Genomic DNA, 27,762 nt, shown 5'->3' on the forward strand with positions numbered 1-27,762 from the left:
GCTGTCAGCCACAGCTCTTAGTGGGCTGGGGGTCACAGAAGGTGAGACCAGGAGCCTAGAAGGCCTCAGTGACCACAGTGACCCTTAACTGGAGAGTCAATCACACACTTGTGGTTGCCTGGATCTCTTTCCTTGCTCTCCAGCTGAAGAAGAGAATTGAGAGATTTTTCTGTGTTTCTGGATTTAGCCCATGGGAAGGGAATTAATTCATAACTTCAAAAGTCAGTTCTGGGTCATCAGGGAAAGATCATGTTGGGGCTTTTTGAGAGGGAGAAGTATTAAAGGAAGATTCTGAAGTGGATGTCCATTCAATTTATCTTTCAAACTAAAGTAATTATGAAAATGAAAGGAGATGCTGATAGTAATTATGATGGGACATAAGATGCCAATTGAGACCATCCTGGGCTGTACAGGATGTGTATTCATTCTCTGTCCAAGGCAAGCCTGCAAAGTGCCTCCTGGTAGGTGCTGGAAGAATAAAACATTTGTGTCTCTGTGCAATGGGCAGCACTAGCTCCTTTGCAAGGTGGGAAGCCTGCCTAGCGCAGCTGCTGTGTCTCTCACTTGCCTTCTGGGCATAGAACAATTGAAGCTCCATTTGCCTGCTGAGCTGCGTCTTTAGCCAGAAGCCAAGTCCTCGAGCACTGTGCTGCTCATCCTCATGCAGGAGTTTCCTCTGCTGTTGCTCCTGGATGCTGGGTCTGACCGAGTGACATCTTGCAGGAGCCAGAACAGTGGAATCAGAAGCAGAGAAACCAGCAAAGGCAGAACGCCTCTGGATGTGAGCCATGCAGGGAGGGGCATTGTCTCTGGGATAAACAACTGGTGGTAGCACAGGGAAGAATTATACGTAATCATTGGTCCTAATATTTCATGTAATCGCCTGTCCCTCTACTTCAATTTACTGTTGAGGAGATAAAATCAAAAGAGTAAAGTCAGGTGCCCAAGTTGATTAGTTCTTTCAAATTAGTTCTTTCAAATCACGGTCTCCTCACTCTCTCAGGAAACAGAAATATCAAATGCAACATGTGTGGCCTCCTGACCTGTCCCCAGACCCAATCTACCCATATCTACCTGCATCAGCCTGCAGCAAGTCTCCTTTCCCTATTTCTCAGATCAGAAATCTGAGAGCTACCCTCGGTTCCTCATGGCTCCTCCTCTCACACATGGTACCAGCTCATCTATTATAAAACGCTGTTCAGAGTACATGCAAGCCCCAGGGTCTCCTGCCTGGGTTGTTATGCTCGCCTCTGATTGCTCCCACTCATGGAATTGAATAGTCAAATTGATTCTTTAAAAGCCAAAGTCAGATCATGTCTCTCCTCTGCCCCCAAATCCTGAAGTAGCTTCCGTCTCACTTGGAGTCAAAGCTAAAATCTTTCCTCTGTCTTGCAAGTCCCTGCACAAACAGCACCCACCCCTCTCCCCAGTTCCACCTCATCTTCTAAAAGGAGGACCCTTGTCCACACAGCCATAGCCATTCTGGCCTTGTTCTTCCACAGAGAAACCAGGCAAAAACCTACCTACCCCAGGACCTTTGCACTGACTTTCCTGTGCTGGGAGCACCTTTCACTCAGATCCACTTGGCCAAATCCAGCTGTCTTCAAATCTTCACTCAAATGTAAGCTACTTTTAAAACTTCTAGTCTTCATTTCCTTTTTTCTTTTGGGGTTTTCTGCAACGCATTTGTTACCTTCTCATAAAATCTGTATTTTGCTTATTACTTTCTGCTTATTATTTATCTCCTCTGTGTGGAAATTAAGATCTCTGAAGGCATAAATGTGTGTTTTGTTCCCTGCTGTGATGTCCCAACCAATGCCTGGCTCCAAGCAGGAACTGAATAATATTTGCTGATTGGATGCACTCAGCAGATCCTTGCCCAGAGGTGCTGCACTATGCAGCCAGGATCTTCTCCAGCTGCGACCTGAGGTTAGGCAGCCATTCAGTGTGGCGGCAGTGAGATGGGCCGTGGAGTTCCTGTTCCGCCACATGGGGGAGTGGAGTAAAGGAGTGATGTTCCCTGGAGCTGGCAACACAGGGCTGGACCTGGATGAGCCAGTGGAATTCTACCAGGCAGAGCTGCATGACAGTGCTGTCTGTCCCTCACATCTTAGAGAGTTTTCTCTCTGCATACTGATCAGAGAGCAGACTCAGTCCCAGGAAAATGTGGAGGAGGAATTATTTGTGATAACAATGCCATTAGGACAGCACATCCCTACAGATGGATGGAAGAGTTCCCTCGTGGTATCCCAGGGCATTCGAGTTACCTGAGTGGTCCAGTCTGCTCACCTGCAGTGAGTGACAGCAATTCCCCACCCCACCCCCCCAACAGCACCCTGGGCAGGTGGCCTGGCAGCCTCCAGGGCACTGCCCTAAGCACCAGCTACTGGTATTGCATGACTCGTTCCAGGTTCCCCTGGACACTCAGAAAGTCTTGGCTTGGGGAAGGATTTTTGATTTGTGATTTATTAGGATAACTTCCTTTTAATTCAAGGAACTGTCTGTGTAGGAATTTGCACTGATTCCAGATGCCTCTGAAATAAAAGACCCATCAGATGTTGCAGGGGGGCGAGGGGAGACAGGGAGAGGGTGGGGAGAGGAAGCAGACATTGGGCAAGTGTTGCTTTGCTTTCTGTAGCGGGACCTCAGGGACTGTAGGACTGCTCTGAATTCTCCCACTGCCTACACAGAGATGTGCGGCAGTTCCAGTGCTAATACGAGCATACCAGTTGACTGCTTCTATGTAACCAGTCACTTGTCCACTGAGCAGCCTAACATAGCAGTCTATCTCTTCTCATAGCTTGCTAAGTGGTGTGGGTCAATTGTCTGCTAGCTTGGCCTGAGCCCCTAGGGGCCTGCATCTGACTGGAGAGCCCATGAGGCACATGATGGCCCTGCTCACCAACTGGCAGCTGGGGCTCTTACCAGGCACACCCTGATGTCTCTTCAGGATTCTCATCTCCCAACAGACCAGCTTCCTTCCAGCAAGGTGAGGACAGACCGGAAGCAGGTGACAGTGAAGCTTCAGGGCACACTGAGGCCCAGACACTGGGACCTGGGTAGCTTTGCATGCTTTCCATTCCACTGGGCTAAGGCAAGGAGGTTCAAGACCAGCCCAGACCCAAAGTCAGACTAGACTGGACCTCCTGATGGGAGGTGCCACAAAGATCTGGTGACCATGTTTAACTTCTCCCAGTTTCTCTCTGGCCACAGCACTACCATTCTTCAAATGCAGATAAAATTCTCCCCTTCCAAGATATTGCAAAGTCTCATCCCATTACAGGGTCCTGCTCAGGATCCTGGAGCTTGTGGTTTTCCTCTGGTATGGGTACAGATTGAGTCTCTCAGGTGTGTCAGCTCCTGTGCAACTGGGAACCTGTGGATTTAAAAGATAAAACAGTGAAGGAAAAGGAACCAGAGGACACAGCTCCCATGCACATCCCAAAAGTGGAGAGGAGAGGCAAAAGGTAGGCACTGCTCATGGCAGTTCTGAAACCGAGACGCACCTGTCATCAACCCTCTCTGCTCCTGAGTCAGGGAACATTCCTCACTTGGACCTGGCTCTGCTCCTTGAGACTATCTCTCCAGTCAGTTGTTTTGGTTGGCTTTTAAATTCACCTTTAAGCTCCTGACTCTCTCCATTGAGTTCTTTCTTCTTCCCACAAGAGATGGTCCATGTTTGTAGCTTTCTCTGCCTTACTTCCTAACTGTAGATTTTTGAACCCCGAAACCTGTTTTTGTTTTCAACTGTTTCTGTTTCTTGGAGTCTAAGTTGCTACAACTCCTTTAAAATTGTTTTGGGGTTTCTGTGTATCACATTATCATTTTTTGAACTAAGCTATCTCCATGATTACATTTGAAATAGTTTCTCTACTCAGATGGAGTTAATGGTGTGCAGGATGAGATCATTAAGATTCTTACTGGGCTGGAGATTTAGCTCAGTGGTGCTGCCACCTGCCTCTTGAGCGCAAGGTCCTGAGTTCCATCCCTGGTACAAAAAAAAAAAGGTTCTTACTGCCCTTTTGTGTAGCTGAGAAGGTCTATTAAACATTGCCTCAATTTTCTAGAAAGTCTTATATGTATGTTATTGATTTGATTGTGACTCTGAAACCAGATTTCCTTTTTTTTTTTTTTGGTACCAGGGATCAAACTTGGGTCCTTGCGCTTGCGCAGCAGGTGGCAAAACCACTGAGCTAAATCCCCGGCCCCCAGATTTCCTTTTGAGAAACTTTTGCCTTTTGAAAAGACTAGAAATGTTGAAAAACAGCTTTATGTGCAAACTCAGATGCATTAGGCACCTTTTACTTTAAGTTCTGCTTACAAACAAGTGTTTCATCTTAATTCATCTCTCTCTCTTCTCATACTTTATCATACTCAACTAGAAAAACAAATTACCATCTTCAACACTCTTGTCATCTCCTTATCCAGACACACAAGGTCAGTATACATTTTCTGTCTTTTACATTATTTCAGATAAATTTTGGCCAGTTCTCCCTTAGATGGAAATTGGAGCTCTGCTTTTCCAGACTCTTAATAGCAGTTCCCTCAAAATAGTTCCAGCTTCTTCTAATAGTTTCCTCATTGCTCTTTGGCCTCTGTGTATTGTGTAGCTCCAAAGCCAATGCCACATGTTTTAGGTATTTCTTTTTCTTTTGTAGCAGTAGTACCTACTGCCAAGTAACAATTCCTATATCAGGTAAGTATTGCAGTGTAAACAAACCATTCTGAAATATAATGGCTTAAAATAATAATGACCATATTAGTCAGCTTTCCATTGGTATAATAAAATACCCTAACCAATTAACTTATAAAGATAAAAGGGTGGGCCAGGAATTTAGCTCAGTGGTTCTGCCACCTGCCTTGCAACTGCAAGCACAAGGTCCTGAGTTTGATACTGAGTTCCATCCGAGTTTTTTATACCAAAAAAATAAAAAATAAATAAAAGGGTTATTTTGGCTCACAGTTGTGGATGTTCCAATCCATGACTGGCTGTCTTCATTTTTGGAGGGCCTCTGAAGAGGCAGCATATCATGACAAGAGTTTGGGCTGAGAGAATTGCCCATCTCATCAGTCCGAAGCAAAGAGTCAGGAAGAGGAAGAGCTCAGAGTCCCAGGATCACAAGAGAACACCCCCAGTGACCTAAAGGCCAGCCACAAGGCCTTGCACATCAGTTTCTTTCACTTCTCAATAGTGCCACCCCAAGGAACAAGTCATTAACAATGGGCATTTGAAAAAACGCTTATCCAAACTATAGCAATGATTTACTATATTTGTGTAGGTCAGCACAGTGTCATTCCTCTGGTCTCCTTGGGATCAGTCATTCAATTGGCGGGTTGACCTGGGGCTAAACTCAGCTAGGATGGCCGGAACTTCCTCTCCTTGGTCTTCCATCCCAGTTTCTTTATAGTAGGAGTCTTCAAGGCATGACAGTTTTGGGGCAACATTCCCAGAGGGCCAATCCTGTACATAAGCACTGACCAAGCCTCTGTTCAAATCTCTGATCACCATCCAGACCTCCCTAGCTCAGGTCCTACATCTCTTCCTCTACCTGTTGACTTCTTTGGAGTCCCTACCATCAGTTGCTGTGTGTACTGCTGATGTGGCACTAGATTGTGTACCCAAGGATCACCTATAGCAACATGCACATTCTTAGCCCACTGCCCTCAGTGAAGCTTTTGGAAAGGGAGGGGTTTGCTTCCACTTTTGATTCTGACCTTAAATATCCAGATTAATTCCCTGTGCATGAAAAATACCCTTCTACCCTTCCCTGAAGTCATGTATAACATTCTTTACACCACAGAAATGAAACTCCCCACTGGAGTTTGTCTCCAACATGTATGAACCCTGCATCTTTTAGAATAAGACCCCTCCATTCTTGTGCTCAGAGGAGCAAAGATCTCTCATCTGTTATAGTTTTCTCTAAAAGGGTCTTCGATGACCTCGCCTCCTGGTATTTCTGCCTCATGTAATCTTCTTCCCTTGAGTGTAGGTGGGACTCACTGACTTTTTTCTAACAGAATACATTAAAATGATGTGGTGTCACTTTGGATATGAGGTTATAAAAAGGCTGTGGCTTGATTTGGGTTCTCTCTCACACTCTCTCTTGGGTTTCTTATTCAGGGAGAAACCAGCTGCCTTGACAGGTCCACATCAGTGAGCTTAGGAGTTGAGTTCTGTCCAGGCCATGTAAGTGAGCTCAGAAGCTGAGCTGCCTCAGCCAAGGCTTGAGATGATTATAGCTCTGGTTAACACCCTGAGTGTAGCCTAGTTAGAGACTTGAGCCAAACCACACAGCTAAGGTGCTCCTAGATTCCGGAATCACTGGAACTGTGGGCATATACAGGCTTGTTGTTTCCAGCTGCTGAGTTTTGAGGTGATTTGTTACACAGCAATAGGTAGCTGATATGCAGTCCCATCACCATTTTTAGTCACAGCCTTTGTGAATATATGCATAATACAGGAGCACCCCAACCCCAAACTAGCTGTTGCAAGGCTAGGAGAGGCAAGAAAGAGAGAGGTGAAGGGGAGCTGCAGCTCTCAGCCATTTGCCCCTGCTTTCTTTCCCTGGATATTGTGGTCCTTCAGAACATTCAGCCAAGAAGAAAACAGTTCTCTCAGGGTTAAGATGGCAGCAATAAGTAATTTAATGCTTTCTTTTGATTGGGTTGGTAGCAAAGGCATTGATTAGTCTCTCCAGCTGAGACAAGGAAACTTTAGCCCATCTAAATTAAATCTCTTAGGCGTCATTGGTTCAAACAGCCTACTCATTTTTGCTCCAGATGCTCTCTATATTTCTTTTGTTGTTGTTGTTGTGCAATAGGAGGAGAAGCAGAAATGAATTCTCTTTTCTTCCATAGGAGGACTGGAGGACTGCTCGCCTCAACCTACCCAGTGTGATTATTGCAGCACATATGGTTTAGAGCCGTTGAGAAAAATAATGGATCTGCCTGAATTAGCACCTGACTTGGGTGAGCACCGAAGCAGAAATTCCCCCTCCTTTGAACACATTGGCTCAGTGAGGCAGGCCAAACCCTATAATCATCATTGATTATCTCATTCGGCATGACTCCTGGGAAATCTTGGGTGAAAGCAAATTGAATCGGATATTTGCTGCCACTCTTGTAAAAGAGGCCTCTTTCAGATTAATTTCAGGGATGACGGGAGCCCAGAAAATGAAGCCCCAGAGCAGTGTGGCCAAGGGGGCTGTCTGGCATTGTGAGAAGTGAGCAGATGTATATAAAAGGTGGCTTTGGAGGAAAGCACAACCTTTTAGCATAGAGGATTAGTCACAGAGGGAGGCTCCTTGGTAGAAGAACTTGTCAGCCCAGCTGGCACAGGCAAAAGGCTGGTTGTTAAGGGAGATTAATTAAATAAGGTCCAGACCCCATTGTTCCTCTGGGTGTCCAGGTTCCCTGGGGAGGAAGGAATTCTCTGAGGTAGGATATCAGGCACAAAGGGGAGAAAACTCCTTTTGTGGACTGTAGGTCATTCCAAGGAATCCTTTCCCCTTAGGGGAAGAATTGAATAGGCAAAACTTGAAAAGGCCAAGGGTTTATTTACTGAGAGAAGGATTTAGGCGGGAAAGTCCTGCTGGAAGTCCAGCGAGCTCCATTTCTCTGCCTCAGCCCCTTTGGGTAGGGCTAAACTTATTCTGAGTCCAGAGGCCCCTGCAGCATTTGGCTGAAGCCCCCCTGTCCTGGACCTTCACCTGGGATCACACACCAGCTGACTTCCTCCATTTTCCCCTCCTTATTTCCCCACTCAATTTCCAGTTCACCCTGGGAGCACAAATCATCTTGGAATCTGCTCCTAGTAAACCTTACTTAAGACATTAGCCCTGACTTGTACATTAGGCAACTGAAGAATGTAGTGAGATGAAGTCAAAGTCATACAAATAGGTGGCTGAGCTGGGATTTACAACTGGTCCAGAATTCATTTCTTTATATCACCCACATAGCCCACTACCAAGGAGGAAGAGTTTGTACAAGGAAACCTTGGTGAATTGTTCGTGCTTTGTGTCATACTCTTACTCCCTTTTAATAGTTTCTTGGACATAAGGCCAAAGGTACAGGCCCTGTAGCAGCAGCTCTTGGGGAGTTTGTGGTTGAACTTTCAGCATTTCTCAGCAGGGGTATTCCATTCAGTTTTTGCTAAAATTTTAGAAAGTTACCTTCCTTGCAGATGGATTTGTAGCTTCTTCTATGTTTTGGTGCTATGGTACAGCCACATGGGAGATATCACACTGAGGAGTCATTGGTTTGTATTTATTTCCTTCAAAAGCTAGAGACTGGGGACCACTGACATGATCCTGTCATTGTCATCTGCCTGCTGAGGGGGAAATAAACTTTGAGAACTGTGCCATGGCTAAAGCACTGGATTTAGGTGCCAGAGATATTGTGAATGCCTAAAAGTTGAGCAGGGAGATAAGTTATAAAGATGGGTGATGCTAGAGACAGAAGTTGCTTTGAACTTAAAAAGATTCAAATCCTGACCCATAAATTAGATGTCACCTTAAGAAAAATGACTTAACCTTCGAAGTCCCATTTAATCACCTGTATAATAGAGTCTAATTGTCACTGAATATAGAATTGCTGTGGCTTTTTAATGAGATAATGAATGCATACAAAGGGCCCAATGTAAGGTTTGGTACATAATAGTCAATGATGATACCTGTGCTTTATTAATAGCTTAATTACAAATAGGTTTTGCTAATATTAAAAAGTAGGAAATGGTCAGGAGAGTGTATAAAATATAGCTAGTTGATATATTAGTACATCTTAGGATATCCTTGAAATCTAGCAAACTGTGCCTGCTCGCAAAGTAGTTCTTATTCTGTGCCTGTGATCAGGAGGAATTGAAGGCAAGATCTGTGTTATGAAAGCTCCATTTTTTTTAAAGGAACTCTGCCTTCCATAGCCAGTTCAGTGATGACACTACAAAATATGGAGCCATGACTGTGAACTTTTTTATTTTGATAGGGTTCTGTAACTTCAGACTTGCAGACAAATATTTAATGTTTAGGAAGGAATTGCTTGGCTAGGTTGGGCTCTCTTGATTTGAAGATCACTGAAATTCATTCTCTACATGTGCCCAATTAGCCCTCTTGGTCTTAAAAATAGATGCTCTGAGTATTAGCTGTGTAATTGGGACAAAGGATACTGACACTACCCCCAAAGGACACCCAAAGGTCTCTTTTCTCTATCCTGAACAGCTGATGTTAATATTAAACAGATAATAAATGAATATACTCTTGTCTATATCTTGAGTTACTGATTCATAAATGATACCTCTAGTCACTACTGTGGCTAAATTTGGGAAGATGACCTCCAAGATTCTAGAATAAGATACAATGACAATTTCTTGAGCCTTGCAGGATTTCTTATGCTGGCTTTTGCTTGTTAGTGGTTTGTTTTTGTCTCTTCAATGATCTAGACATAGATTTTAGCTTAGAGCTTTCTTGTAAATACAAAACACTCAGTTATGCATTTTTGAAAGACTAAACTGGCAAGGGAGTGTGCTATCTGGGTTGGGGGCCCTTAGCTGATGAGAATATGCTCCTGGGAGGAGTCATGGGCTGATTGTCATGTTTCTAGGAAAAGTGCTGAGCTAGGGCTGTTCTCTTACCTCCTGGCTATGAGAGACAATCCTAACTTTAAGCAAAGGCATTCCAGAGATATCCACTTCCTGCACCAATAAGGATGAGATAAGAGGCCAGGGCCACAGTTCCTAAAGGCTTCTAGATTTCCTCTGCCAGCTATGCTTGATCTGGTGCTTAAAGATCTTGAAAAAATGTACTTGTGTTTACATCGTCCTCATCACTTAGAGAGTGCTGGGCAAGTTCATGATAGAGCACTTGCAGGATTTGGAAATGCTGACTCCACTGAGCTGCTAGGAACAGGAACAGAAATAAAATAAGCCTTGACAACATTGATCCTGGGCTCCACAAATGAAAAATGCAGCACAGTGCAGCCAAAACACATGTCTAAAGTGCAGTCTGTCTGTATGCACCCTTCATTTAGCAGAGGTCAAAAGCTGACAGTCCTTGCCTGAACTTAGCCAGCAGGAATCTCTGATTTAGCTGGTAACAGTGTGTACATTTTTCTCTCTGTTTCAGGAAGCCCTCTCTAGTTCACTACAGCGGGCCACCCTTGCTGCTGCCTCAGCTTCCCCTCACTTACATGATCAGTGTCTGTTATCTGGCTGTCCCTGGGGTAACTAAGGGTGCAGCCACCTTGAGCCTCACATTCCTCAGCTGCCCAATGTCAACAAAGCCTCTTACACAGGTTGTTGTGAAAATCTAATGCAGCAATGTGGGGAATGTGTCTGTATGGGTTAGGCACTTCATGAACTCAATTTGCTTCTCTTTCTTTTTTCTTTTCCTTTTTTTCCCTCATTTTCCTCTTTCACTTATCCTATTTATCATTCTGGTCCCTCCATTTTCCTCTTTCTTTTAGGATGGTTTGACATTTGTTTAATCTCTTCTGCAAACTTTAAACAGTAGTTTCAGGTTTCAGTAGTGAATGGGAGCTCTGGGTAATCTTGCCTTATTCTAGAGTGAAAGTTGGGTATTAAATGTATCTTCCGGTTCCCCACAATTTTGAGGTTTAAGGAGACTTATCAGACAGGTATAAAAATGATTTGACACTGAATTAGTTATTCTCTGAGTTAAGATGAGGTTTATCACCCCACTCTGGATTAATCCAGAAGGTTATTGTAGACGGTGACCTTGCATGAACTTGCTTAGAGATCTTACATAGGGTAAAATTAAACTCCCCCACCATGACAGTAGAATCCACATACAGAGGGACATGCGCTAGGGATAAAATAGCCCCAAAGAAGTCATCAGAGACTTTTACAACTCAAAGGGGACAGTGATAAACTCTTCTCCTTTTGTTTACAGCTGAGAAATCAGTGGCTTAGCAGGTTAACGGACTTACTGAGGCCATCTGGGTATCTGGCAGGGACTTTTGAGCTTTAAGTGACCAGTTTTCATCTCTCACCCTGCAGTCTCATTGACTGCAAGTTTCCAGAAAATTTTCAATGTCTGCATTTGGAATGACAAGAATTGAGCTGGGGATTATTAGAGGAAGAAAAGGTTGCATAAACAATGAAGAGATCATTGAGTAGCAATCTTGACCTCAGCACTGTGAAAAGAGCCAAGAGGGCACAGCCACGCTATTCATATGCCCCAGACAGAGGGACAGAGGATGTCTTTACATTCTTTGAGATCTGGGCATAATTCCTGATTTAAATACTTAACAGCTGTGAACTCAGAAAATGCCATTTAATTTACTTAAGCATTATTTCCCTCATTTATAATGTAAAGATGATTGTTTCTGAACTGCCTCCTTCAAAAGCTTACTGTGCATTTCCAAATATAGATGATTTTAGCCTGACAAAAGTACTTCATGCACACCTACTATGTGTATGGCACATTATGCCAGGAGCTAGATGAATATGGCAACAACACGCTCCATATGCTAAATATGAAACATCGTGTTTGCATAAAGGAATAGGTTATTATTTTTACAGTCTTGAGAGCTGTCCTTCTCCCTGGAAGGAGGGGCTAGAAAGATATCTGTCTGCCCCTCCATTATCCACATGGCCTGAGCTCCAGAATTTATTGTTCTTTTAATTACAGTAGTCAATAGCATATTACCCAAGAGTGATTGTTAAAAGCAATGCTTCTGGAGTCATTATCCATATATATGAATGCATAAATGCATATACAGGAATTTCAAAGCAACTTACATCTTGCTGTTAAGAAAGAGTCATGCCCCACCTGGGGAAGTATAATAAAGAATGTTAAGAATCAAGGGCTGAATTTCTCATTTTGCTTTTATCTCCCACTTGCTTTGAAATCGTGAAATGCTCACATGATTATTTTGAGTTTGAATTTGTTCTACTCTAGGAAAAAGAATCTTATCCTCACTACTCCAGAAATTTCCTGTGAAGTTAGGATGGCAATGGATTTGGAAGCATTTTTAAAACTCTGTCATTGTGCTGGATATTTAGCTCAGTAGTACTGTGCTTGTCTGGTAAGCTCAAGATGCTGAGTTCAATCCCTGGTACTGGAACAACAACAAGGACAAAAACTTTGTCATTGCTGGTGGGTGTGGGAAATTTCAAACATTCCCTCTGAAGAGTCAAAGATTGAGTGTGCTGAAATAATCTGACAATAGGCAGATTAAGAGGAAAAAAGGTGTGCAGATTAATATGCAGAAGTACATGGGAGCCACACAACATAAGAAAGTCAAAAAGAGTCAGATATCTGAGGCTTAAAGGCACTCTTCTTAGGGACAGGGAGATGGTGGCAGCAGGTGCATTTAGAGGAGTATATGTTTTTTAGGAGCAATCCATGTGCCTAAGGAACAGAGAGTGGCCTGGGACAGAGACCCTGAGGACTGTAGGAGTAGTGTCAAAGTCCAGTCTCTTCCTGGGTGACAAATTCAATCTTCCTTGGTTAATAAAAGTGCAGTAAGAAGAAGGAAGGCAACTGTCTTCTCTGACAGTCTCTAAGCAGATCTGGGAATTCCAAGAATTCCTCCCACAACATTTGCTTCTTCTCACTTTGAGGTGCAGAGCAACATAACATTTTCTGAGCCACAACACTGGAAAGAAAAAGGTTAACAGTAGGTTTGCCATCTATTTTTTGGCCTTTCCTTGAGACACCTAGAAAAGAAAAGAGATGAACCAAACAAATTCCCTTGAAAATCTCTAAGAATTAGACTTCCTGGAAAACACACAAATGATATTCTCCAGGAAAAAGGTGAAGGAGAATCCTGTTATTTAGCAGGACACACCAAGTCTGTTTCAATTGGAGACACAGTCAAATGCAGGAGATAGCTTTCTCTTTCATCTAAGTAAAAACAGAGGAATTAATCCAAACATGTAAGAAAGAAAGATTTTATCTTCTTGGAACCCATGAATGCTCATTTTTGCCAACCCCTGACAAAGAGGGTTTGGAAACAAAAATAGTTGTCCACCTTGGCTGCAGAATTTCATAGGGTGCTTTTTAAAAAATACTGTACCTATAGAAACACTGAACTGGCTGGAACAGAGGTTGGGTAGAACTCTTGAAGACATTGGTGTAGGCACAGATTTTATGAACAAAACCTCAGTTTCCCATGAACTAGCACAAACAATCAACAAGTGGGATCTCTTCTTACTAAAAAGCTTCTGCACGGCAAGAGAAACCACCAGCAGTCTTAAGAGACAACCCACAATGTGGGAAAAAATTTTCACCAGCGGTCCCTCAGACCAAGGTCTGCTATCTCGAATCTATAAAGAACTTAAAAAAAATCAGACCTCCCAAATTTAAAAACCCAATCCAAAAATGGGCATCTGAAATTAACAGATATTTCTCACACAAAGAAGTAGAAATGGCAAATAAACATATGAAAAAATGTTCAGCATCACTGGTCATTCCAGAGATGCAAATGAAAACAATTCTGAGATTCCACCTCACTCCAGAAAGAATGGCTGATATCAGGAAATCAACCAATAACAAATGCTGGCGGGGCTGTGGGGAAAGAGGAACCTTGCTCCACTGCTAGTGGGAGTATAGACTGGTGCAAGGACTGTGGAAATCAGTATGGAGATACCTCAAAGAACTAGGATTGGAAGTCCCATTTGACTCAGCTATTCCCCTGCTGGGTATCTTCCCCGAAGAATTAAAAGAATCATACCACAGTGATATATGTGAACCCATGTTCATAGAAGCACAGTTTGTAATAGCTAAAACTTGGAAACAACCCAAATGCCCATCAACTGGAGACTGGATCAAGAAAATGTGGTTTTTTAATAAAATGGAGTACTACTCAGCAATCAAAAATGAGAAATTAGAGACATCCATTGCTAAATGGATGCACATTGAGGTGATACTCTTAAGTGAAATAAATAGGACACACATGTATAAATACTGAATAGTTTCTCTGGTGTGAGAAACTGAAAGTGTAAATAAGGACTAAAAGGTATAATAGATAATGTGAAATAGGAAGAAAAGGGGCAAAGGGGAAAGGGAAGGGAAAGTGAGAGAGGTAGGGCAAAGGAAAGAAGGGAATGGAATTAATATGAGAAAACGGAAAAATGGAAACAAAGTCTTTGTAAATAGGAAGGAATGGAGGGGTTGAAGGGAGGGCAGGGGAAGGGGAAAAAAATAAGAATCAAGAGAGTATGTAAAGGTGCATATTTCCAATAATGAATGTCATATTGTACACCTAAAATGTACCAATAAAAGGATTTACAAAAAAACAAATAAATAAATAAAAATACTATACCTAAATGCTATAACTAATTTAGTCTACCACCCTAGACTAAATTAGAATTTCTGAAGGTGTGGCCCAAGCATGCCATTTCTAAATTGTTTCCCAGGTGATTCTAATGGGTAGTTATAGTTGCAGACCACGGAGGAGGTAGGAGTCTGTAGACATTTGTTATGCTCCTTATGAACAGGTAGGAAGTGCATTCAAGGCACAAAATGTGTCAGGACTAAAATAGTTGCTATTGTGATATCAGCTCCATCCAATGGCAATCCAGCTGCACACCAGAATATAAAGTCAGCCCAAGTATAAAATAATTTCTTGTGATGCTTAAGGAACAGGTCCTGTGGTGGTATTTTCTGTTGAGCATGTGCTTAATAATTACCTGTGTCCATTGATAAGCCAGAGAAACATCCTGATTGGGTTTCTCTCTTTTCAAGTTTATCAACTTGAGGAGCATATTAATATTTTTAGCACTTAACAGAATCACACACAAGTGGGACCTTATAAGAAAGTGTAAAATCTGTATCATGTCAGGAATGTGACCTTATCCACTCAGAGCTGACACCTGTTCTAAAGAGAAAAAGCCCTGAATTTATACATTATTCCAGAATTTCTGAACTCTGAAGTGAACTGGATCACTTTAAGGACCCAAATGGGAGATGTATTTGTAGTCAACGTCTGCACTTAAGGAATTTCTTGCTGCATAATTTTCCTCTTGGGGATGATAGAGTGAAGCCCACTTTAATTAAATGTGTAGGGAACACTAATCTGGTTTGAAAAGTACCACTAATCTAATTATTGGTGGCCAAGCCATGCAGATAGAAATGGGACTTTCAAAGGAATAGGCATAAGAGGAACAATAATTCCTAGAAACATCCACAGTCAAAACAGGCGCTTTCTTGGGTGTATCCTTCATGGCCAGTGGCTACTGAACAACATGAAAACTAGTCCATTATACCCTGCCTAGCTTATGGCTGTGTCTTCATTGGGGGGTTATGTACAGAATATAATCAGAGACTGATAAGCCAAGGTAAGCCAGAAATTGTGAATCTATTTATAATTTGGTTCCTATGCTCAGTTGTATATACTAGTTTAGTCTCCTGTTAATAAACTTTTGTGTGTATACTCCAAATCTCAAGTTATTTCCATACCTATTTCTATGGATTTGCATTTTAGACCTATGGGAAATTTAAAAATAAATTGTATACTACTGAATTTATTCTCATTATGAATAGTTTTATGTTTCTGTATTTATATTTCTTCCCTAAATATGAAAGATAGACCTATCACAAATTATGCACTCATAGAATATAATTGTTTAGAAAATGCTTGAATATTTTCAGCAGAGCAAATAAAATTATATCATCTTCTGTCTTAATTAGACTGAAAATACTTGAACTGTCTGAAAAATATTCCATGGGAAAAATCATTTAAAATACTGCAAAAATACAAGTCCCATCCCTGACCAACTTCAGAATCTGTCTGTGAATCTGTCAGTGATACATTGAGCCAAACAAATAAGCAAACAAACAAAGCTTCATGTGATTCTGACAGACTCCTAGTCTGTATTTGACAATCAACCATGTGCTCCTTTAGGCTGATGTGGGGAGAGTAAACTAACTTTCATTGCATGACTGGTACATTCATTCTTTCACTCATTATGATTTTATAAGATGGGAATTATTATGTTTATTCTACACTTTAGAAAATTGTCCAAGAGTCACACAAAAATCATATCTTGTAAATTGGAGTTCCATACCTGGAGTTGCCTTGAAGTTGAATCAGAGGAGAATAAATTAACATGAATTAAACACACAGACACACACACTGAAGGCACTGTAAAGTAGTCCCTGAAGCTAGAATGGTTTCTACCCTTGGAAGAAAGGACTAGGAGACCAGCACTGAATTTCCTATCTTTTTATAACTTTTAGCCCAAAGAGAGGTCCACTCATTCAGTATCATGTGGATGGGCTAAAACTTGAAACCCACAGTCTTACTGGAAGACAGAGTCCAGGACCACCCCAGCCACTGCAAAGAGAAAGCAAATCCTGGAAAAGTAATAACCAGAAAGAGCCCAAAATCCTATATATAAACTCATCCCTCATCTCTTGGTGACTGCCAAACCATGGACACATAGGGCAGAATTCAGCTATCCCAGCTAAGGGTAGAAGACCTGATCTGAAATTGAAAGTCACCTATTGCAGAGAGAAGAGAAGGTAGAGCTTGAATATGAACAAATTAAGTGGCTCTAAAGTAAAATAGAAACATTTAAATGACAATTAAAAACTCTTGGAGGAACATAACAGAATCAAATGTCTTTAACATATAACGCTCACAGTGTTTAGAACACAATCCAAAACTACTAGACATGCAAAGAAATAGGAAAACATGACTCACAGTCCATAGAAGAGATGTTCAGCAGAATGCAAAGTTCAGAAATGAATTTTGTGAGGCATCATGGCAACCCAATGGCAAAGGGGAAGTAAGCTGATGAAGAAGATACTCAGGCTGAGTGATCACCTGTTTGAGGAGATGAATGCTCTAGGGAGGGATTATTGTTCAAAATCGCAAGTTCTGTGAGTGTCTGCAAAAGTTTAGCTCCATTTTCTCTTTTAAATACATTTGGGTTCCTGTTTAGCAGGCAGCATCACCAGAGAACCAGTCTCGCCAGTTCACTTTGCTTTGCTCCCAGCCATGATCGACCTCCTTGCATACTTCAACACATCAATATTGATGGAGAGCCCAGGCTGTATCTCCTTCAAGCTGTAGGCACAATGGCCCTGGTGGGAAGTTCATCCATCAGAAGAAATTTCCTGGTAAGAACTTCTTGCTGAATCATTAGTTTGGAATCTTATCCATGACAAATGACACAACCAATAGAAATAATTCCTGGTTTTTCATCCACACTGTTCCAATGATTGACTAGATGGCAAGCACATAGTCTTTAGTCTGCATAATGTGGAATCTATGGAATGTTTGGAGCTAGAGCTGGCAAGACAGAAGATCACCATAGCTAAATGTAGATAATTCTCAGAGATTTGATTTTGTGTTTTATCTCAACCATCAGCTCTTCATCAGCTGAGGAAAGCACTCCTGCACTCCAGTCTTTTTTCAGTCCCTGTCATTTTTGAGCTCTCATTTAGTATAGTTCCATGGATTTCATGTTATCCCTACCTTCTTCCAAGATGGATTTCATATTTAAAAATTATTAAAAGCTAAACAAGAAACAATACGCCCATGTCCCACTATGGTCAGTCCTCTCACTGTCTCAAACACGGAAGTACAACAACACAAACAAGATTGTCATGGCAAGAAACTTCATGACCACTGGAATCACAGGCAAACTTCTACTCACAGCATCCAAGAGATTAAAGTTGGTCTCCCATTGCCTGTGCCCATGGGATCTCTGCTTTCTCCAAATTGTTTTTCCTCTTTCTAAAATGTCTTTTCCAGGAAATACACTCAGCCAGGTACAGTGTCAACTCCTGACCTCTGACAGCATGTGTGACCTCAGTGAACATATTCTCTGTAGATGACTACAACAGGGGCCCAAGGTCTGGATCCATAAGAACCTTGACACGCTTGAGGTATCCATAAGGTTTTTAGTAGGCAGCTCACTTTATGTACTAGAAAAATTTGAGTGCAAACCTGAAAACTAGTTTCAAATATTTAAAAGACTAGAGGAAAAAGGGATAATATTTTTCTATGTGACTCGAGAGGACAAAGTTAAGAAAAAATGATAGAAGAATTTTGGTGGGGCTAATTTCAGCTTCTTTGAAAGGAAAATGTGCCAACTTTGAGAGCTTGCACTGCAGTGAGCTACTATATCATAGGATCTGTGGCAAAATGACCACCCAGCACATGGTCAGAAAGAGGGTCCTACACTGCGACCATGTTTGGAACAGAAAACTTTGGAGACACCAGGATTTACAAATTTACCTCCTGCTCCCCTGTGTCTTGCAGATGACTCGCAATTGTCTTCACTAAGTACAATGGATGAATTCTGACTAGCTTGTTCTCAACCAGTCATCAAACCTCAATCCTGTTATCAAAGTATGATTAAAAGATCCTCTATTGGGCTGGAGATTTAGCTCAGTGGTTCCGGCACCTGCCTTGAAAGCACAAGGTCCCAAGTTTGATCCCCAGTCCAAAAAAAAAAAAAGAAAAAAAAAGATCATCTATCACAACTATTTAGAGCCCCAGTAGAGCTGATATTTTGTCTCATGGATTTATATTATTTTTTTCTCTTTAATTCTTAGCGATATATCTTTGATTCCAGTGGAATAAGTCTTGTGAGAAAGGTATGGATGCCAGTTTGACATTTCTATTTTTGATTTTTAAGCAAGCTCAAAAGTGAATCTAATTATGCAAAGTTCATGGTCAAGATATTTTGTTCTGCAATTAATTCCCCATATCTTTCATTTCCTCTGTGGAATATTAAGAGCACATGATTACTGGGGAACTCTAGGGTTAATCGGGCTCTCTTAGGTCTCTTTAATATTTGCCAGCCCTCCTACTTGACTTCAAATGTCATGCCTAAGCATATGTGTAGCCTTCACCCTGAGGCTTTGCTTGAAGGATAAACAGGCAAATGCTTATCTTTTCAGATTGTCCAGATTTGCAGCGGAGCATGTGGGGTCTCTAAATAGTGATTTAATTTTATTATTTTATTCCTACTGGGAGAAGTGACAATTAGACCCTTACAAATAGAATGAAGAAGAAATTAATGATTTTTAATATAAAATGATCTTGTGCAAAGTGTGCCTTTATTATTGTGTCGTTTTTAAGTTTAGCCTTTATAGGGCTCCTCCTTCAAAGTCTACTAGACTAGAAATGAGACTAGACTATTGCTCACCAAGCTGTTATCCTGGGGTAGTCACATAAACTCATAAACTGCTTGAATTTCATTGATAAAATAAGATGTGAATTGTCATAAGGTGCCCCCCCAAAATCTCATTTCTAACACTACATAATTCAAATTTTCAAGATGTGTCCTGAGATCATTATATTTTATCATTCTCTTTGCTTTTGTTATTATGTAGAATCTATTTCTGATGAGCTTAGAGTCTTTATTCCTGTTCCGCTAAACTTTACACGTGTTCATAAGTAGTTTTCTATTTTCAGTTCCCTATTGAACATAAACCAATTCATGCAACTTGTGGGTTCTGTAGTGTGAACAGAATGACATATGTAGCTTCTACAATTAAGTGATGGTTCTTCACTGTCTCTCCATCCTGCCTGGCTTGGATCTCTGAGTGAAGTCCCATGGAGCAAACCCCTCCATCTGCAAGCAATGAATATGTATCACAAATATATCTTTGTGTTGATCTGGGGCTTATTTGTTAATGAAGCACAACCTAATGATTCCTCCAGCCATTTCAACAGATTATTGACTGGTAGCATTTGGGGAAATTTACTAATTGTCACTTAGGTGAGAATTGACAGATAAACCACATCTCTGACTTTTAAATACCTGAAAGTGTTCTGAACTAAACAAACTGTTCGCCCCAACTAGTATCATTTTTTATATTTCTATAAAACATTTAGTAAACAACACATTTCAGTCAATAGTGAATTACTGTATAAAGGACTACCTATAGTCTTAAAATATGAAGTGTCCATAAAAACAATTGTTAGAAAAAACGAACAACTGTGCAGGCTGGGGATATTTTTGCTGTTGTTGTCTCTTGTTATACATGGCTTTTGAATGGAAAAGCATTAGCTAAAATGAATGGATTCATTTTTAAGGGGAAAGACCTGGTTCTGATGTAAATTTACCAAAATGACACAAAAATTCTCCACATTAGGTATTTAATGTAATTCCCTTGAAAACAGAACTTGGCAATGCACATGCTAGAAAAAAAGAGAGTTTTGACATTTGCTAATGGTTGCATTATTGCTGGCATTCTCCTGAGGTTCTTCTCTCTTCTGTCTCTATGTGCTCTCCCTGTGTGGTCTCACTGCTTGCTCGGTTTTAATAAAACGAATCAGTAAAGAAGAATAAAGGATTCCTGGCTGGCCTTGGGAGAGTGCAGTACAGGATGGTGTGTGCCCAGCTGAGCACAGGGCCAGCCATGAGGTATTTGTCATGGATGTTCTGAGCATTCCCAGGTGGACTCAGGAGGGCAAGTGTGGAAGAGGGATGACTTAGAGAGAAAAAGGAGAGACCTAAGTTTTTCAGGGATCAGAAGCAGATCTGAAAAATCAAGTCAGGGCACCAGAAGTATAGCCAGGCAGTTCAGAATAAGATCCAGCAACAGTGACTCTGGAGAATCCCATGCACAGAGGTGGTGCTTTTCTGTTGGCTTCACTGTTCTGTCTGCAATCTCTGCTATCCCTGCCTCAGTGTGTCTCTGAGGCAGAGCACAGTCCTTGCATAACTCAGCTGCTACTCTGTGATCTGAAGACTGACCTCTAACTTGAGGTCAAGGCCTGGACTTCCACACTCCTTGTCCCTCCAACCCAGCCCCCCTTCCATTCCTCTAGGCTCAGTGAATGGCCCCCTTACCCATCAGTATTGCAAGCCAAATCTCTAGTTATCCCCAGTGGCTTCCCTCTCTCCTTTCCAGTCAATCACCTATCCAGATATTCTTACTTGAAAAATGTCTATTGAAACCAAGTCTCCCTGCCCACTGTCTCTGCTGGGTTTTTCTGACACCAGATTTTCCTTGCTCTGTTTCATCAGACACCCAGCAGGAGTTGGCCTCTTGCAGAGGAAGTGGGTGTGTTGGGAGGGGAGGAGGACCGGTGAGGGAAGAGTGGGTTGTGTTTTTCTGAAGAACCAATGGACCTCTGAGGAGTTAACCCAGAGGGATCGGGGATTAGCAGGTGTGGAGAGGTGTGGCCACATGAAGTCCTTTCTTCTAGGCTCTGAATGTGTCTCCAAGGGCTAGGGCTCATCTTTCTCTCTCTCCCAGGAGCCACCACAGGTGTCCCTGCATCCTAACTGCCTTGGCCCAGTAGTGTGAAACCAAGGGAGACACTGAGGCATTCTTCTCTGGGAGCTGGTTGCTGTCTATGAACCCTCCATATCCAGAATCGTTGACGTCATTTCAATAAAGACCCAGCCTCCACCCCACAGTGATATAGTCTTGCAGGGTCTGCACACTTGGATGAAATACAGTGTACTTAATACCTATAGAAAGGACACGCAGAGAAGAAAGGCCAGGGCAGGAAATTGGATAAACGGGGAAGGCTTTGGCACCCTTAATTTAAGATTATCAAAGGTGCCGTATATGCCAGGTGCACTTGGCATTTCCAAATGGCATGGTATTAATTCTTATAATGGATAAAGTTTAGCATTCAGATCAACCAGGCACAGTGACTGCATGTAGGCAGAGTAGGTTGGCTTTTGGTTTACAGCTCTCACAAGAGGAAGCAGAAATACAAAGACATTAGATCAGCAGTTCTCAAGCCATCCTAAAATTCACTGAGAATCCCAAAGAATTTTTGTTTATGTGGGTTATTTCTATCAATATTTATCATATTAGGAAGTGAAGCAGAAAAATTTAAAACACAAAAATGCACAAGCATACATCTGATTAGCTGTCAGATGGATGACAACCTCACGTCTTATAGTCTTCGAGAAACTAGAGAGGATGAGAGTAAAAAAGACAGCATCGTAGTACTCTTATGAAATAGTTTTGACTCTGTAGCTTCTACAGGGTCTCAGGGACCCTCATGGGAACCTAATGATACTTTCAGAGCCACTAGGTTGAACAGCTTTGCTGAGGTGACCTGGCTTGCTAAGTGTGGAACTGATATCGGAGTCTAGATCTATCCGGCACTAGAGCCAGTCTCCTTTCACTTCTATCAAAAACTTGACACTGCCCAAGAAAGAGCTGCGGTGGGAGGGGGCGGAGTTACCCTCACCTGAATGCCTAGGAAAAGAGCAAGGGACAGAAACCCATACAGCAGCAGCAGGTCAGAAATCTGGAGAACAGATTTCTTCTGATGAATTTGGGGTTGAGTTTGGGCGACTAGCAAGCTAACATGCTTGGTCCTTTTTTGTGTCCCTCCCTAGGGTGGAAGTACTCTGTGTCCTGGTCCACAGCTTCAGCCACAGTTCTCTGCAGATGATTGGCCATGGGGCAGCAGGGTTGTCAAAGGCAGAGGACAGGGGACCACCGCTGTCCCTGCTTTTGATGCTGGGGAAATAGGTGGGGTCCAGGCTCAACTGGTTTTCTGAGACCACCTGAGGCACTCACTGAAGTGTCTCAAATTAAAAACATTTAAATTCAATCTGACTGCTCTTTCTAAGTGCTTTCAAATTCATGGTACCAGCAGCATCCAGTGAGCCTGTGCCTCTGCCCTGCCCCTGCAGGCCACTAAGCCTCATTTAGTCATTTCTTAAGAAACATTGGTCACTTGGGTGTGTGGAGCAAGGAGCTACAAACAGGAACTTATTTCTCATGGCAGTCTCGGTGTCTGGCCAACCACATGTCAGCTCCCAAGCTGTGCAGGCTGGCTGGGCTTTTAGGATGTTGCAGCCACAGCTTTGAACTCAGCAGAGAACGGATCCTCCTCAAGTCTGCAGGTGAATCCCTTCTTCTAGGCTGGCTTTATTTCAAAATGATTCTGCCCACGTTGCTCAGAGGAGACATTTACCAATTGCATCCCACAGCCTAGTCCTCAATCCATGAGAGCTCCTTTAGGAGTTGTCATGTATATCTGGAAATACCTGGAAATCAATGCTATTTAGTCAGTGGTAGTGACCTTTCTGACACAGAGATGATTTCAAAATGGCATGTGAAAGATAACATTCAGCAATTCCAATACAACACTCAGAATTTCCAATAGCGCTTAATTATCCCCTTGTGCAAAAGAGGAAAAAAAGCCTGCTCGATTGGCTTCAAAGGCAGCTCTCACATCTAATGCAGGCAAGAAGCCTGGCCTGGCTGGTGAGGGGAGTTCTGAGAGTCCGTGTTTAACCCCTTGGGTGGCTGTGGCCTTCCTAGAAAATGAGAGCAACTGGGATTAGGAGACAGCCAAGCCACAGACAAAGGCTCTGGGTTCCAGTCTTGGTTCTACTTCTTGATTCTGCCTAAGAATATCTGCTCTGTATCTCAAGTACTTCATTTGTGGAAATGAGTAGTAATATTGTTGGCTTTATTTAATTAGAGATTCTGGACAAAGCTTTAAAAACTTCAGAGTGTTTTTCATTTTTTAATTATTCTTTCAAAAGCAATATCCATCTACTTTTTGAAAACTAAATCATAGAGTTCAGCTAAAATAAGAATCTAAAAATAAGTAGGAATCTCATCACCTTTCATTTCTATGATTTATTTATTCTTCACATGGGTATATATTGATCACTTGCCTACTCTGTCACTTAATACCATATTGAATATCGTCTTCCAAGACATTTAAATATATTCTCCTATAGCATAACTTTTGATGCTGGTGTAATTGTCTATTGTGTCTTTGTACAGTAATTTATCAAACCAATTCCCTGGTATTGGATATTCATCTTTTTTTCTCTTTGTCTCCCTATCTTTTTCTCTCTCCCTTTTTCTTTCTCTCCCTTTCTCTGTGTCTTCTTTCTTTCTCTCTTGCTGTCTTTCTGTGGCTCTCCTTCCACCCTGCTTCTTCCTCTCTGTCTCTGTCTGTCTTGGCAGCTATAAATGACCCAGCTGAGTGCTTACTCACATGGCAACTCCAAGAATGCAGTAGAGAAGCGAGGCAGCCGTGTGACTGAGGCTTGGTTATGGGGACATACACTTTCTTGGGGTTTTGAATCTAGAGTGAGATGGTGCAGGGAAAGATGAAAGGCTTAGAATGCCTTCATTCCAGACAAGGGGACTCACACTACCAGGACCTTTGGGGTCTGTTTCCCATCATTTCAGCCCTTACTCTTTGGCATCCTTTCTCTCCCTTCTTCCCCATAATCCTGTGGGACCCTGCAAATTCTTCTGATGAGTTTCCACATTGCCTAAGGTAGCTATTGCCCATTTCTGTTGCTTATTATTGAAAAAAATCTCTAGCAAATGAAATTAGGAAACGTGTATAGATTAAAGTCCTAACCTGACTTTTCAACATTTTAAATTAATCAAGGGACTGTCTTACAGAGTTACTAAAATTAAGAGTGACTCTAATCTTGCTTATGCTGGAATTTAGTTTATTTTTCTCCTTTATGAGTGCATGTTTGTTTTTGGAAATCATAAACTTTTGTACTGTTTTTAGCCTGCCAAGTAAATTGATATTTGTTTAGTTTGTTAACGAAATCTATTAGTATCTTGGCTGGAAAGTATTGGGAATAAGTTTCAGCCCAAACCCAGTTTTTATAGGCTATTTATGAATCTTAGAAAGATTTACTATCTTTTTTATGGAAATGCTGGCAGGACCATAACTATGGTAACACAGATGGCATGGTTGTAAAATATGTATATATGTTTACATAAAAGAAAGAAAGATTAGGTAAATGGATGTTAGATTGTCTATGCAATAGAGAAAACTTGCTGTGGAACAGTTTCTATTTATCTATGTGGCCTAGCAAAACATGTAAGAGGATGACTCTTCATTAAGTTTTTGGACTTGTTTAAGCCTGGTCCAAACAGCAGACCTCTGAAGCTAGAAGTTGCTTGGGAAGCAAATTCTCTTGAGAGCTGGGCTTTGGGAATCCACCCATAGCCAATCAGTAGCTTCCACCTCAGAACCAAGAGCAAATCCATGACACTGGTGTCAGCTTAGGATTCCCTATCTTGCTCCAGTGGGTGGTGAAGATACTATGTAAGACTGCAGAACAGACCCCAGTGACAACAAAATGTGCTTAAGAATCACACTGATTTGGGATTAGAGTCTAGTATTGAATCCAGCTCAGCCACTTTGACCTGACTTTGGATAATTTATCCAACCAGCACCCTAGCATTTAACATTCTCACTAAACACTCAGTGCACTCACCTGTAAATTCTTTCAGATTGTTGTGAAGATTTATAACATAAGTGAGTGCCTAGTATGTAGTTAGGACTCTTTAAGAGTGGCTATTGTTATTTCCTAATAATTATATTTGCCAGTAAGATATTTTGGTGTTTAAGGAACAATATAAAGCCTCAAATAATGGGTTTATTAAAGAAATGCATGTGGGAATTAGAAAAATAGTAATCCGAGCTGCATTAGTAGGACTGAAACTGGGGAAGTTGAACAAACAGGGTCAAGAGCTCCATACTGTATCTGAGGTACACAAAGTGTGGAACTGTATTATCATCACTCAGCTCCAAGAGTATTGGGATGTCAATCACCAGAGCTTGTAGTTCTCTACTCTGAAGTTTACCTAATTAACTTGACTCTCTTCTCTGTTTGTTGTTGTTGTTCTTCTCCTCCTTCTGCTCCTCCTCCTCCCCTCCTTCCTCCTCTTCTCCTCCTTCTTTTTCTTATGCTTCTTTTTCATCATCCTTCTCCTCCTTCAAATAGGAATTAAACTTTTAAATTTTATTCATTAATTAATTTTATTTACAAATGCATTAGTTCATTTTAGAACATATAGAACATCTTTATGATTAATGGTAATCAATGAGTCTTTCCTATTGAAGAACTATGTTAGTGAACTTTGTGTCTCTGCGACAAAATACTTGACATAAATGGACCTAAAGGAGGAGAGATTTATTTTGGTTCATGGTTCCAGAGGTTTTAGCCCATAGTTAGCTGGCTCCATTGCTTTTTTGTCTTTGGTGAGGCAGAGAGATCATGGGAGAAGGGTAGCAGAGGAAAGCTGCTCACCCCATGGCCAGAAAGAAGAAAGAAAAGGAAAGACATGGAGAGGAAGGGGCCGGGACCAGATATAGTTCCCCAGGTCATACCACTATCATTCACTCCCTTCAACTGGGCCCGCCTCCTGTTTCCATTACCTCCCAATAATGCTTTTAAAGTATGATTTCATCCATGGACTAATCCAGTGGATCAATGGACTAATCAACGGACTAATGAAATTAGAGCTCTCATGATCCAATCACCTTCCAAAAGTCCATTCTCTGAACACTTGAACTTTTGGGGGAACATTTAGTTCTAAACCATAATAAGGATTGTTCTATAATTTCTAGTATTTGTTACTACAATACTATTACATGAAATTTTCTTCATTATCCTCAAGGTGTACAATATGATGATTTGATACACGCATATGTTGTGCTGATTACCAATCAAATTAATTAACATATCTGTCATCACTCACAATTACCATTTATGTGTCTGTGGACACTTAAAATATGCCCTCTCATAAAATTTTAAGTAAACAATACAGCACTATGAACCATATTCACCGTAGTATCCTGTAGATCCACAGAATTCATAATCATGTAACTAAAAGTTTATACTCTTTATGCTTCTTTTTAAATAAAGCTTTTTCTTCTCCATGTTCTTACAGCTGACTTCCTCTACCTTCAACTTTGTTATCCTCCCATTTTCCCTGTCATAGATTTTCTGTCTTCTACCCCTTCAGCTTGCTCATGACTTTGTCTCACTTGATGCCTCCTGGCTTCTCTTAGATCATTTTTGCCTTTTGGCTTCTCTTAGACCATTGAATTTTCTGTCAGTAGCAGTTCAGAATTCAGGGAATCAAAGTCTGACTTGTCTTCCTTGAGGAAGAAATTTTCTTTCCAGATTCTATAACAGGCCTGTCTGGCTTTGGATAGATGCTGCCTTTCCTGGTCAAATTGGGTGCAATGGGCTTACACTGTATCTGCATTTAATGTAATTGAGCTCAACTCCATAAACTGTGAAGAGAGAAGGAAGAGGAGTCTGGAGGGGAGAGCAGAGCAGCAGAGTTCAAATGGGGCATCAATGAGGAAGCAGCCGGCCAATGAGGTGGTCATTTTGGTCCAGAGAACAAGAGCAGTGACAATGGAAGAAAGGAAAAGTGCCTCCTAAATGCAAAGAAGCTATGGTATTTGGTGCTCAAAAAAAAAAAATAAATAAATAAAACACCATCTGGTTCTATCAGTGGATGAAAAACATCTGTGTCAGGCTTGTTGCAAGATAGTATACAAAGTGATGGCTTCCTAAGGGTTTTTTAAGAGTGATTTGAAAATATGCAATTTTAAACTTATTTGCTAAATTTAATTCCCCAGGCCTTTCATAAGATGAGATGGGAATGAACCTGTCTCATGGCACCCGACCACTGAGCATAGGAGACTGTGCCTTTTATTCATGCACCCCAAATACTTACCCATGATGCCTATGACTAAACTATTTGTGGGATGAATGAATGAACAATGAGGAAAGGCTAGCACTGCAAACACCTGTCTTATGTAAGCTCTCTACAGACTATTTCGTCAACCGGTCACTACTTCTAAAAAGTGAGACAGAGTCTTACAAAAGATCACATTCTCTCTGACCAATCAAATTGCATTTGAAATGCTGTCATTCTGGACTCTCACATGGGATAGAAAGTTCACAATTTATGTTCCATTTGCAACTAAGAACTCAGAAAAGTTTAAAGAGACAAAACCCCCACAGAACAAAACAAAGAAACAAAAAAGCAAACACAAAAACAGTTATTCTTC

General features: G+C 41.5%; 1 protein-coding gene across 2 annotated transcripts in view; it reads left to right on the top strand.

Annotated features, from left to right (window-relative positions):
* Positions 1–14,071, top strand: part of LOC101707293 (kinesin-like protein KIF16B) — a 333,418-nt gene extending 319,347 nt beyond the window's left edge. The window contains exons 27-28 of one of the 2 annotated variants that reach the window (XM_087189045.1): positions 1,503–1,621; positions 6,859–14,071. In XM_087189045.1, coding sequence (XP_087045171.1) covers positions 1,503–1,621; positions 6,859–6,898 — 159 coding nt within the window. In that variant the 3' untranslated portion in view covers positions 6,899–14,071. The remainder of the gene's footprint in view (positions 1–1,502; positions 1,622–6,858) is intronic. The other variant, XM_021255092.2, reaches the window with a different exon arrangement.
* Positions 14,072–27,762: the final 13,691 nt, after the last annotated feature.

This window comes from Heterocephalus glaber, unplaced genomic scaffold, assembly GCF_053883595.1.
Source record: "Heterocephalus glaber isolate CG9 unplaced genomic scaffold, H.glaber_assembly_v1.0 deba00001532, whole genome shotgun sequence".
NCBI lineage: Eukaryota > Metazoa > Chordata > Mammalia > Rodentia > Bathyergidae > Heterocephalus > Heterocephalus glaber.